The sequence below is a fragment of the Pongo abelii genome, chromosome 3 (assembly GCF_028885655.2).
Source record: "Pongo abelii isolate AG06213 chromosome 3, NHGRI_mPonAbe1-v2.0_pri, whole genome shotgun sequence".
In the NCBI taxonomy this organism is placed as follows: domain Eukaryota; kingdom Metazoa; phylum Chordata; class Mammalia; order Primates; family Hominidae; genus Pongo; species Pongo abelii.
Window position 1 is genome coordinate 40,154,147 of NC_071988.2, and position 13,372 is coordinate 40,167,518.

At 38.7% G+C, this 13,372-nt stretch overlaps 1 protein-coding gene across 5 annotated transcripts in view; it reads left to right on the top strand.

The window, feature by feature from the left end:
• The window catches only part of NSUN7 (NOP2/Sun RNA methyltransferase family member 7), a 55,992-nt gene that overhangs the window by 38,436 nt on the left and 4,184 nt on the right, over positions 1–13,372 (top strand). For all 5 annotated transcript variants that reach the window (XM_002814695.6, XM_003776448.5, XM_063723379.1 and 2 more), the window contains 2 exons: positions 1,504–1,605; positions 5,921–6,038. In XM_002814695.6, the coding sequence (XP_002814741.3) occupies positions 1,504–1,605; positions 5,921–6,038 (220 nt within the window). The remainder of the gene's footprint in view (positions 1–1,503; positions 1,606–5,920; positions 6,039–13,372) is intronic.

Sequence of the window (13,372 nt, forward strand, 5' to 3'; positions counted from 1 at the left end):
GTGGAACGTTAGCCAGAAACTTAGTGGGGGTGAATCCAAAAGATTATTTTATTAAACTTAGATACAAGGTAGAATGGAACAATAAGGAATTAGTTTTAAAAACATTTTAACATCAAAAAATATTAGAACCATTGAGGAATAATATATGAAGTTGGTCCTTGCTAACGACTTGGAATTATTTTAAGATAGAATTAAAGAAATAGATGATATGACTGTAGAGTATAATAATTTGTAATAGTCCTTTAACAAGTAATGGATAGTTTTAGAACAGAGAAAAAAATGTGAAATGTAGGCCAGGCACAGTGGCTCACACCTGTAATCCCACCACTTTGGGAGGCTGAGGTGGGTAGATCGGTTGAGGCCAGGAGTTCGAGACCAGCCTGACCAACATAGTGAAACCCAGTCTCTACTAAAAATACAAAAATTAGCCGGGCATCATGGTGAACACCTGTAGTCCCAGCTATTCAGGAGGCTGAGGCATGAGAATTGCTTGAACCCAGGAGGCAGAGGTTGCAGTGAGCCAAGATGGTGCCACTGCACTCCAGAGTAAGATCCTGTCTCAAAAAAAACAGCAACAACAACAACAATAACAAAAAACAAAAAACAAAAAACAAACCTCATGAAATGTAAAACTAAATTGGGAAGAAATGGAGTTTAATTAACCTTTAGTGATAGTACTGGAATGGGCAATAGCCACATACATGGTATAAATAATTGGCTGTCATACTCTAGTGAGTTCTAGAGAGGTAGTATAATACAGAGTTTAAAAATTTGGGTCCTCTGGTTAGATTTCTGAGTTAGAATCCTGGCTGTCCACTTAGTAGCTATATAACCTTAGACAAGTTGTTTAATGTATGTTTAAACAATTATCTCAATGTTAAAAGGGCTAGTAATTCTTCAAGGGGTCGTTAAAATAATCTACATAAAGAAGTAGCATTCAGTATATCTTCATTAATATTGCCATATATATATTTAAATTATTTTTCAAAAATTAAAAAATGTAAGACATTATTTCTTAATCTGTTTTGAAGACATAACATTTGCTTTTCTGAATTTTTTCTTCCAAGGTTTCTTTTGGAAAGTTAGTATTTTAAACTATATCCTTGTGTGTTCCCAGATCTGACTATAGCCCATTCGTTTTTATTTTGGAAAATAAATCTTATTTTCTCTATCCAGTATTAGTCTCGAGACTGACGGCATTTTCTCTTCTGTGTCTAAATGACTTATATGACTACTTGGATGACTATCTCATAGCAACTTGGAGAAAAACAATATTAAATATTTTCAATATTCTTTTTGAAAAGCAATATTAAAATGAAACAGAATTAACTTTATTGTTCTAATTTTTAAGTCAACCTTTTAATATCTGTTTAGTTTTAATAGATATTTTCCATGAAACACTTTTATTGGTAGGCAAAATGATTGAAAAATTATATGATGATAACAATATGTAAAAAGTTGTTAATGGTACTATATTTAAAAGCATTTCTTTTTAAAATTCAGATACAGAATTCCTTAAAGATCACTCTCAAGGAGGCATCTCAGTGGACAAACTTCACGTTCTTGCTCAACAGCAGTATGAACAGCTAACACATGCAATGAAATGTAAGGTTGTCATAGGCACCATCTTGTTAAAATAAGGTGTACATTTTAGAAATATTAGTCTTTCATGATCTATTATAATCAAGCAATGAAGTGTGAGCCATGAGCACATTTTCCAGAACATTCAGTCTTACTGCCTTCAAATAACAAAATATTTGTCTTTACCAATTTAATCTCAGTTTTTAGAATATATGCTTTACTGTAATTTTAAACAGGTTAGCAAGCCTAATTTACCAATTTTGTAATGCCAAAGTGAAATAATTATGTATATTTATAATTGTAGTTTCAGCTTTCCTGTTTCTTCTCTTAGATTTCTTACTCAATATAATTTTTCTGTTGTCATTGTGCCTACCCTTAACAACTCTTCTACAGTCCAAATTTTAGTCAAACTCTTATTTCTCTTAGTGCTAAGTAGAGAACAGAGAGGTGAAATTGCAGAGAAAGCCTAGATCTCGATTTGAAGTTTGAGTAACAAGGCGGCACTTTGAGTGATTTATATCATTGCTTTAATCACTTCATTTAGATTTTGAGTACCACCGCCTTTCCACATATGCACACAGGAATCTAGATGTCTCTGAGAAATTAATAAGCTTTTATTAATTCCGTATGTATTTATAAAGTGCCCACTTTGGGTCAGGTATTAAGCTGTATGTAAGGTGTATCAGTGTTAGCAAATCCTGACCTGCAAAGGCTTAAAGATAAATGGATATGGGCATAGACCCCATCTATATTATAGGTATAGATCTATGAGTATAGATCATTCAGTAAATAAATATATAAACACATATGAGGTAGAAATAAGGCCTATATAAAACACAGAGGTCACATCTTGCCAGGAGTAAAAGCAAAAAATAAATAAGTAAATAGAAAGCACAGAGGAGGCTTTTTCTTTTAGTTCATATTGCTAATAAATGTTCATTTGAACATGATATGGATGTGATCTAGGAAATAAGTTGATTGGAAGATCAGGAATTTGGTAAATAATAAGCCTTTTACTTGAAGCATTTTAATTAAATTTTAATTGGATATTTAAAGCTTAAAAAAGCTTCAGAAAGAATCTGAAAAGCAAAGGGATTTTAATGACATAAACTCTTTTATGATGCCAAATAAACATAAGATTTGGCAACTCTTGAGATTACGACAGTTTATGTTACTGGAAGACATACTGTAAGTCAAAACAAGTTGTATTTAATTTTCCCATAAGAGAATGCTATCTTAGGTAGTTAAGTGTGTAATCAGGGGTTTGACTCCAAATTTTGATAGAACTGACTAAAAGCCCGATTTGAAGTCAACCACATAAAAGATAATTATGTAATCTGTCATGGGATTAGAGTAAAAACAAATAAAAATTAAAAATACCAAAAAGTAACTGTGCTCAGTCCTTGTTAGTTGTGAAAATAATTTTTAAATATTTGAGCACTTATTGTTTACTTATTATGTGCCAGGTGCCTGCTGCTTACTTTATATGTATCATTTTATTTAATAATCACCAAATTTTCTTCCTTAGCTTCCATGATATCTTTGACCAGAGCAACAAGGGGGCTCAGGCACCCCTAATTCCCTTACCCTCTAAGACTCACAGCCTTGCCACTATTCTCTACTTTAAAATCATAAGTGGGAGCCAGGCACAGTGGCTCATGCCTGTAATCCCAGCACTTTGGGAGGCCAAACCTGGCGGATCACTTGAGGCCAGCCTGGACAACATGGTGAAACCCCATCTCTACTAAAAATACAAAAATTAGCCGGGCGTGTTGGCGCATGCCTGTAGTCCCAGCTACTTGGGAGGCTGAGATATGAGAATCACTTGTTATAGTGAGCTGAGATTGCACCACTGCACTCCAGCCTGGGTGACAGAGTGAGACTCTATCTCTAAATAAATAAATAAATAAGTGGGCTGGGCATGGTGGCTCATGTCTGAAATCCCAGTGCTTTGGGAGGCCAACATGGTAGGATCACTTCAGGCCAGGAGTTTGAGACCAACCTGGACAACATAGTGAGACCCTGCCTCTACAAAAAATAAAAAAAGTTATCTAGGCATGGGGGCATGCAGGCTACTCGGGAGGCTGAAGTGGGAGGATTGCTTGAGCCCAGGAGTTGGAGGCTGCAGTGAGCCATGATCACCTCACTGCACTCCAGCCTAGGCAACAGAGCAAGACCCCATCTCTTAAAAAAATACAAATAAATCAAATTATAAGAAACATGTCTCCTTATATCCTTTATACCTATTAATGACAATTAACTCAAGAGGCCCCGAGTCCAGGTCATTCCTCATCTCCTATACTCTGGTCTCCATAACTCTCTTCATATCCCTTTGTCCACATCTCTCACTCTGTGCTCTCTAGAATTTATAGTTCCTCATCAACAAAAATTCCCTATATTTTAACTTCTTTGAATGTCCTCCCCCTTTGTAAAAAATTCCTGTAACTTGCCTTTCCCCTGGGAACAGTGTTTCCTCAGTCTTTCCTCTCCTTCTTTTTTGAGCTATTACCATCACACGTTCACTCCTGCCACTAAACTGAAATGGTCCTGTGAAGATCGCCAGTGATCCCCATGCTGTTGTGTCAGTTGCCAGCCCTGGTCTACCTAGGTCTGTCTGTGGCAGTTGACAGAAGTGGTCACTTCCTCTCCCTTCACACACTTCCATCACTTGTCTTCCAGGGCACCACCTTCCAGGCCTTCTCTCTGGCCTCCCCTTCTCTGTCTCCCTTACTGGGTCCTCTCTGTCTCAACACCCTGTTCAACATGGGAGTGTGCCATAGTCCATGCCTTGGATCTTTTTTCTCTGCCTATACTTATCCCTTGGTGATTGTATCTAGTCTCATGGTTTTAAACACCTCTATGTGACTCCCAAATCTGTATTTCCAGTCTAAACTTCCTCTCGAAACTCTAAGCTTGTATTTCCAGCTGCCTTCTTGACATCTCCACTTAGGGACTCATAGTCATCTCAAAGCTAACATGTCTAAGATGGAAGCTCTGATCTTCCTCCCGCCATACTTGTTCCTCCCACAGTACTGCCATTTCAGTTAATGATAGTTGTAGCCTTCCACTCGCTTAGGCTAAAAACGTTAGCATTATCCATGATTTCTCTTTCATACCCACAGCCAGTCAGTGTATGAGGTAGGTTCTTACATTCAACTTATATCCAGAATATATCCAGCTACCTCCACCACTACCACGGTATCCAAACCACCATCACCTCACACTTGAATTACTGTAATGACCTCCTAATTTCTCTACTAGTCTCTGCCCCTGCCCTCTGCACTCTATTCTTAACACAGCAATTGGAGTGATCTTGTTAAAACCCATCATAACCCGAGTAAAAACCTAAGCCCTTCCAGTGGCCCGCAAGTCCCTGTACTATCTGGGGCTCAGACCATGCTTTCTGACTTCGACTTACTACTCTCTCTTCATTCCCTCTGCTCTGATCAAACCGGCCCCTTCACTTTCCTGGAATATACCAGCACCATGTTGACTTCAGGCCTTTACACTGGCTGTTCCTTTACCTTAGAATGTTTTTCTCTAAATAGTTCTGTGGCTGGTTCCTTATCTCCATCTAGTCTACCCACAGTTTACCATCTCAGCAATGCTTTCTCTCACTGCCCTATTTCACACTATTTCTCCTGGAACTCTCTATCCCTCACCCCTGCTCTGCTTTTCTCCATAGCATTGATCACTTAACAATACTATATAGTTTTCCTATTGATCTCTGTCTTACTGTCTTTCTCCTCTACTAGAAAGTTAGCTCCACAGGGGCAAGGATTTTTGTTTGTGTTGTTGTATCCCAAAGCCTAGAACAGTGCCTGTCTGGCAGGTGGTAGGTGCTCAATAAGTATGAATCAATGAGTGAATTGCAGGTGGTAGTATTACCTCATTTTACAGATGAAAAATTTAAGACTGTAAGTAATTTGCCCAGGTTCATACAGCAGTAAGTGACAGAACTGGGATTCACCTCTAAGTCTGTCTGTTTCTAGAGTCCTTTAAACTATTTAGGCAATATCGCTTGTAGAAGAATGGGCAGAAGTATCAAGTTCATGGTAACCTGTAGTATTTATTTCTTTGTGTTTATAACTAAGTTGGCCTTATTTTTTGTTGAGTTTTCAATTTCCATACAATCCAGTTAGAGTGACTTTACTTACTGGCCACAGACTAAATTACTAAGACAAGCTTTACTTTAAAGGGGAGCCATTCAAGCATCTAGGGAAATTATTCTCATCAAAACCATGTGGTATTAGTATCAAATAGATGTTTGGAAACATAGCACATTTGTATAGGATTGTTAATAGAGTTGTTACAGTCATTGCATCTTCTTCCAATATAGTTACTAAAGCTCAAGCAGTTGTTTACTGCACATGTTCAGTTTGTCCAGAAGAAAATGAAGCTGTTGTTGAGAAAGCACTGGAATTTCAAGACCTTGGGAATAAAGGACAACCTTACAGGTAAGAAAAGGAAGGATTCTTCTAAACAACTCAAAAAAATATTTTTTAAAAGGCAAAATATTATTTTCTAAGTTGTATAAAGACATTCTACTTTTTAAAATTTTACTTTAGTATGATAAAATTGCCTGACTTCTTACAATTTAACAAAGATTCCATAGGGCCTTTTTCTTTTTGTTTTTTTCTTTTTTTTTTTTTAAGATAGAATCTTGCTCTGTCATCCAGGCTGGAGTGCAGTGGCACCATTTCAATTCACTACAAACTCTGCCTCCCAGGTTCAAGCAATTCTCCTGCCTCAGCCTCCCAAGTAGCTGTGATTACAGGCACGTGCCACCACGCCGGGCTAATTTTTGTATTTTTAGTAGAGATGGGGGTTTTACCATGTTGGCCAGGCTGCTCTCAAACTCCTGACCTCAGGTAATCCACCTGCCTTGGCCTCCCAAAGTGCTGGGATTTAAGAAATGATAAGGCTGTCCTGGTGCGGTGGCTCACACCTGTAATCCCAGCACTTTGGGAGGCTGAGGTGGGCACATACCTTTACCTCAGGTGTTCAAGACCAGCCTGGGCAACATGGTGAAACCCTGTGTGTTTAAAAAAAAAAAAAGAATATGATACAACAAACGTGGAGGAATATTGATCTTATTTCAGGCAAGCCACGATTAATGATTAATCTATAGCATAAAAGACACAAGTAATATAAAGACAGAATCCATAATTCTATATTGGTTTGAGATTTGAGCTCAAATTGGAGAGTACATATATTGAAGATGTTTATAACTACTTGTTGGGGATGCTGCCAAAAGAAATTATGCATTACCTAGGGAATTATACCAAGAATCACTTCTTAGTACCCGAAGTGGTAGAATTTAGAGTTGAAAGCAATATTACATGTCATTTAATCTCATCACCTACCTGTTGCTTATGTTTAATATCCCAGAAATATTCAGCTCATTTTGGACTTCAGCTGTCATGATAAAATTTGCAAATTTGTAATTTTTTTGGTCCCCATTGTAAAAATTTCACATTACAGAAGTACTAACTTAAAACGAAAGCCTTTTTCCAGATGGCATCCTCTTATATATAATTGTTCTTAACAATTTGATTTATAGTCTTCTAGATTTTTCCACCACCATAGAATGTGCATATTTTAAGATTTAATCGATATTGTCAAATTACTACCAAGACATTCACTCTTATAAACCTGTTTTCCCACAGCTTCAGAAATGCTGAGCTTCATCAGACTTAAAATCTTTACCCACTTGTGGGGTGAAAACATGAGATCTCGTTACTGATTGTATTTTCATTTCTCTATTACTGAGGTTGAGTATGCTTCCTGTTTACTGACTGGTTAGTGTACTGTGGAGTGGTTAAAAGTAGGGATTCTAGAGCAGTGGTTGTCAAACATTTTTGCTCAAATAATCCTTAAACTTTTTTTTGAGTCAGAGTCTTGCTCTGTTGCCCAGGCTAGAGTGCAGTAGCACGATCTCAGCTCACTGCAATCTCCACCTCCTGGGTTGAAGCAGTTCTCTTGCCTCAGCCTCCCATGACTGGTTAGTGTACTGTGGAGTGGTTAAAAGTAGGGATTCTAGAGCAGTGGTTGTCAAACATTTTTGCTCAAATAATCCTTAAACTTTTTTTTGAGTCAGAGTCTTGCTCTGTTGCCCAGGCTAGAGTGCAGTAGCACGATCTCAGCTCACTGCAACCTCCACCTCCTGGGTTCAAGCAGTTCTCTTGCCTCAGCCTCCCAAGTAGCTGGGATTACAGACACGCGGCACTTCACCTGGCTAATTTTTGTATTTTTAATAGAGACGGAGTTTCACCATCTTGGCCAGGCTGGTCTTGAACTCCTGACCTCAAGTGATCCACCTGCCTCGGCATCCCAAAGTGCTGGGATTACAGGCGTGAGCCACCATGCCCGGCCCCTAAACGTTTTTTAATAACTATATATCTTGTTCTTTATTTTAGACTTAATGTCTAACATTTTCATCATAAGTTTAAATAGCTGCAAAATATGTTATTTCTGGAATATTATATTACATATGTGTTTTAAATATATTTCTGTTAAATGTTTGGACCTGCAGATTTATTTATCTTATTTGACTTATGGGAAAATGCTAAATTTGTTACCTATTTTATATAATTAGTTCTCATTGTCAAAACCAAATTTACCTTGTCAGAAAAGGTCTGACTTTATTCTTTAATTCAAATAATCATTAATATTCTCTTGTGATTTTCTTCTAAATTTGAATTCTAAGATAGATATATAGAAATAAGGAAGGGAAAGGGAGGGAGGGAAGAAGTGAGTGTAGGAGGAGAGGAAGGGAGAAAGGGAGGGAGGAAGGGAGGGAGGGAGGGAGGAAGGAAGGGAGGGAGGGAGGGAGGGAGGGAGGGAGGAAGGGAGGTCTGCTGAGTTTGACGCCCTCTTTAAGATTTCTTACCTAAACTCTGGCATTGCCGTGGGAGAAGAGGGCCACATTCTTGAGTTGTCCCTTTGTTGGCGTCCTGGAGATGTTAATATCCCAGGACAATGGACTATAACAAGGTAGTGACAGTTATACCTTTTTTTGTTAAGTGGGAGAAGAGTATTGTGAATGGTGAGGTGGCTGTAAAAGGTGGCTTTGAAATACAGTTAATGATATTACCTACATCATTAGATCCTTGTGGAGACTGAATATATTAACACACGAGCAGTATCTGGCGTATAATAAATGTTCAATAATTTTAAATTGTTATAGTTGTTATTATTCATTTATAAATTTCACGTTCATGTACTTTCCCACTGTTTTCAACTGGATTATTCTTTTTCTTTTCACATGTCTTATTGTATATTAGGAAGAGTTGCTGTTTTCACATGAATTACAGATATTTTTCAGATTATTTATCTTTTTATTTTTAAATAAATACTTGAATTAAAAATTTGCTTTATAGTTTGAGCATGGTGGCTCACGCCTGTAATCCCAGCACTTTGGGAGGCTGAGGTGGGTGGGTCATTTGAGCTCAGGTTTTCAAGACCAGCCTGGGCAATGTGGTGAAACCCCATCTCTACAAAAAAATACAAAAATTAGCCATGTGTGGTGGTGTACTCCTGTAGTCCCAGCTATTCGGGAGGCTGAGGTGGGAAGATTGCTTGAGCCCAAGAGGTCAAGGCTGTAGTGAACCGAGATCGCATCACTGCACTCCAGCCTGGGTGACAGAGTGAGACTCTGTCTCAAAAAAAAAAAAAAAAAAAAAAGAAAAAGAAAAGAAAAGAAAGAAAAAGTAATTGATTTACAGCAATTTCTGTGTAGACATTTGTATCAATGTTTTCCTTATGAATTCTACATTTTGTGTTATGTGAATTCCTAGCTTATGAATGCTTTGATCAGTTTTCTTATAGTACTTTTATAATTTCATCTTTTTTATATTTAAATAATTGAGTTTTCTGCTGTTTATTTTGGTAAAAGAGTCAAGTACGGATCAAGGTTCATTTTTTCCCCCAAATAATCTTTCCTTGGCCCCCGTTCCCCTTTGGTTTAAAATGCCATCTTTTAAAAATACGTTTTAAGCCCATATATACTTCTGTGTGGATCTGTAATTCTATTCCATTGACGTTTGGCTGTTTCTATACTAATATGACAATGCTATAACCCCTATAGCTTTAAGTGGGTTTCTTCTCAAATTTTATATTATTTTTTTGTTACATAAACCCGACCCACAATCCAAAGATGCATAATGAAATGGTTAACAATTTCCTTCCTATATCTTGACACTTCTAAGTCCTAAAATATCCCATTAAAGGGATGAAGTAGGGTTCTGGAGGTCCCTTGATGAGCTAGGTCCCTTTTTATTATGTGATGGTCTGGAGGGACACATGGAGAGCTGGGGCAGCAAATAGGAATAAGCCCAGAAATTTTGATATTTTTACTGCTGATACAGCCACACCAGCATGTACCAGCTGAATATCAACTACATGGATGTGTATGTTTATATTATGTTATAGATATACATCAAATATAGGTAACTATTCCTATTTTAATAAGCTTTTTGAGATGTAATTCACATACTATGCAGTTCACCATTTTAAAGTGTACAATTCAGTGCCTTAAAATATTAATACATTCATGAAGTTGTACAACAATCCCCGCTAATTTTTGTATATGATATGAGTTAGGAGTCCAAATTCCTTCTTTGCATGTGGCCATCCAGTTCTCCCAGCAACATTTGTGGAAAAGATTATTCTCTCCTATTGAATGGTCTTGGCACCCTTGTTGAAAATCAGTTAGTTAATCCCAGCCTGGGCAACATAGAGAGACCCCATCTCCACAAAAAATCAGCCAGGTGTGGTGGTGCCTACCTGTAGTCCCAGCTACTCAGGAGGTCAAGGCTGTAGTGAGCTGTGATTGGGAGACAGAGCAAAAGCCTGTCTAAAACAAAAAGAAAGAAAATAGAAAACCCACGAATCATAGATGCATGGGCTTATTTCTGGACTCTCATTCTGTTCTCATTCTATCCGTTGATTTATATGTCTATACTTAAGCCAATAGCACAATAAGAGGTTTTCAAAATCACTAATGGGGCCGGCATGGTGGCTCATGCCTGTAATCCCAGCACTTTGGGAGGCCAAGGTGGGCGGATCACCTAAGGTCAGGAGTTCGAGACCAGCCTGGCCAACATGGCGAAACCCCGTCTCTACTAAAAATACAAAAATTAGCTGGGCGTGGTGTCAGGCGCCTGTAATCCCAGCTACTCGGGAGGCTGAGGCAGAAGAATCGCTTGAACTAGGAGGCGGAGGTTGCAGTGAGCCGAGATCACGCCATTGCACTCCAGCCTGGGTGACAGAGCAAGACTCCATCTCAAAAAAAAAAAAAAAAAAAAATCACTAATGGATGCCTAGTTTTATTAAAAGCCTTTGCAGCATTTAATGATATGATCAGATATTATTTCTCATCTGACATTTTAACATGGCAGTGAATTCTATTTAGTCTTTTCTAATAGTGAACAGTCTTTGAGCTTGAGGTCTAGGTTGTGTTCTGTGTTTTGATTTTCTGTTACCTACTAAGAGTGGAGGGCGGGAATGTGAGCAGTGCATGAGAGGTCTTAGTGTGCACGCACCGGAGTACATGCTTCTCTGGTCTTAGTACTCATTATGATCATCAGTATCTGCACATGCCTGGCTTCTGATGGTTAATTTGCTCACCTGGTCTCTATTGTTTCAGGATCCTATTATTTTCATTGCTGTCAATGAGCCCAGTTGTGTCACTGCATCCCCTACTGTCAGCCCTGGCCTGCAGAGGAAAACCACTACCAAACCTCTCAGTGCTGTGGTGCCCCCTCACTAGGCCATTCCTTGCTGCTTCATAGTGGGTGTACCTTTGGGACCCTTCTCTCAACATAGCCTTCTGGCGGGTTTTCCAGCCTTAATAGTGTTATCCATGGCAGCGAGCTCACTTCTCTGTCCTCTTGTTCCTTCTTCCGCTGCTTGCCATCTGCAGCCTGGCATTGCTTCCTCACCTAGTGTGAGCCATTGTGTGTTCTTTTTCTTTTTAGGAAATTACCTCAAACTTAGTGGCTAAAAACATCTATTACTTAGCTCACATAAGTCAGATATGTCTGGCATGGCACAGCCAGGTTCTCTGCTCAGGATATGAGCTAGGCTAAAGTCTCTGGAGGCTCTGAGAACAGTCTACTTCCAAACCCACGCTTGTGTTTGCGGGACTGAGGTCCTCGTCTCCTTGCTGCTGTCACTTGACCTGCTCTTCACTCCTAGAGGCCACTTTCATTCCTTGTCCTGAGCTCCCCAATCTGTGCACCTGCAGTAGCCGTCGTAGCATCTTGTGTTTTGAATCTCTGACTTCTTCCATGTCTGACCTCTAGACCCCGGTTTCAAAGGTCATGTGATTAGGTCAGATCCACCCAGATAATATCCCTATCTTCAGGGTAACTAACGTGGGACCTGTCCTACATCTGCAAAATCCCGTTTGTCATGTGTGTTAGTTTCCTGGGCTGCTGAAAGAAATTTCTTCAAACTTGGTGGCTTATAATAACAAACATTTATTCTCTCATAGTTCCGGAGGCTGGGAGTCCTAAACCAAGGCATTGGCAAGGTGCTGGCCGGTTGGATTCCTCCTGGGGCCTGTGCTGGAGAGGCCTGTCCCCTGCGCTCTCCCAGCTTGTGGTGGTTGCTGGCTGTCCTTGCTGTTCTTTGGCTTGTAGCTGCGTCACATGGACACTATTATTATTATTATTATTTTGAGATGGAGTCTTGCTCTGTCACCCAGGCTGGAGTACAGTGGTGTGATCTCAGCTAACTGCAACCACCACCTCCTGGGTTCAAGTGATTCTCCTGCCTCAGACTCCCAAGTAGCTGAGATTAAAGGCACCTGCCACCACGCCTGGCTAATTTTTGTTTTTTTGAGCCAGAATTTCACTCTTGTCGCCCAGGCCGGAATGCAATGGTGCAATCTTGGCTTGAACCTCTTAGGTTCAAGTAATTCTCTTGCCTCAGCCTCCTGAGTAGCTGGGATTACAGGAGTCTGCCACCACACCTGGCTAATTTTTGCATTTTTAGCAGAGACGGGGTTTCACCATGTTGGCCAGGCTGGTCTCGAACTCCTGGCCTCAAGTGATTCGCCTGCCTTGGCGTCCCAAAGTGCTGGGATTACAGGCGTGAGCCATGGCACCTGGCCAGGACACAATGATTAATAAAAGATTTCCTGATAGTTTAACTCATGTGGAATAGTGTTTAATTGCTTTATTATTAAATATATTTTAATAATATGAGTCTGGAAATAGAATCATTTATTATTCATGATGAACCACTTACTAAGAAATGATAAATTCATATTAAACATAAAAACTGAAATTTTTGTTTTAAATCTATTCATGATTTGATATTTTTCTGACACAAAGTCTTTGTTATGTACTTTCTTGAACACTATGTAACTCATCTATTAATCCTCAAAAAGTGACTGGGAAGAATAATGTAATTAAAGTGATAGGCTATATTTTTTATATTGTAATTGTGCAAAAAGTAACCAAAAGAAAATGTTTTCTGCTTTGTATTTTGAAAATGGTAGAAATATAGGACATTTTAGATAACTGTGATTAATGTATATATTTACCTGCTTTGATAATGGAAAGCTTTTACTAACATATTAGTGACTTTGGGAAGGTCAGTTTTTAGTTTGTTAAACATTTGTTATTCTTGGCATAGTTGGTTAAAGATGGAGAATCTGGGATTTATAATAAATTATGAACTAATATAAAATATTAGAGCTTTTAACTTATAATAGTATTTAGGGAAAGGCTGCTTCAGAATTGTGTTCTTGATTGGAATTTCTGTTTAAACGATTGGTAAA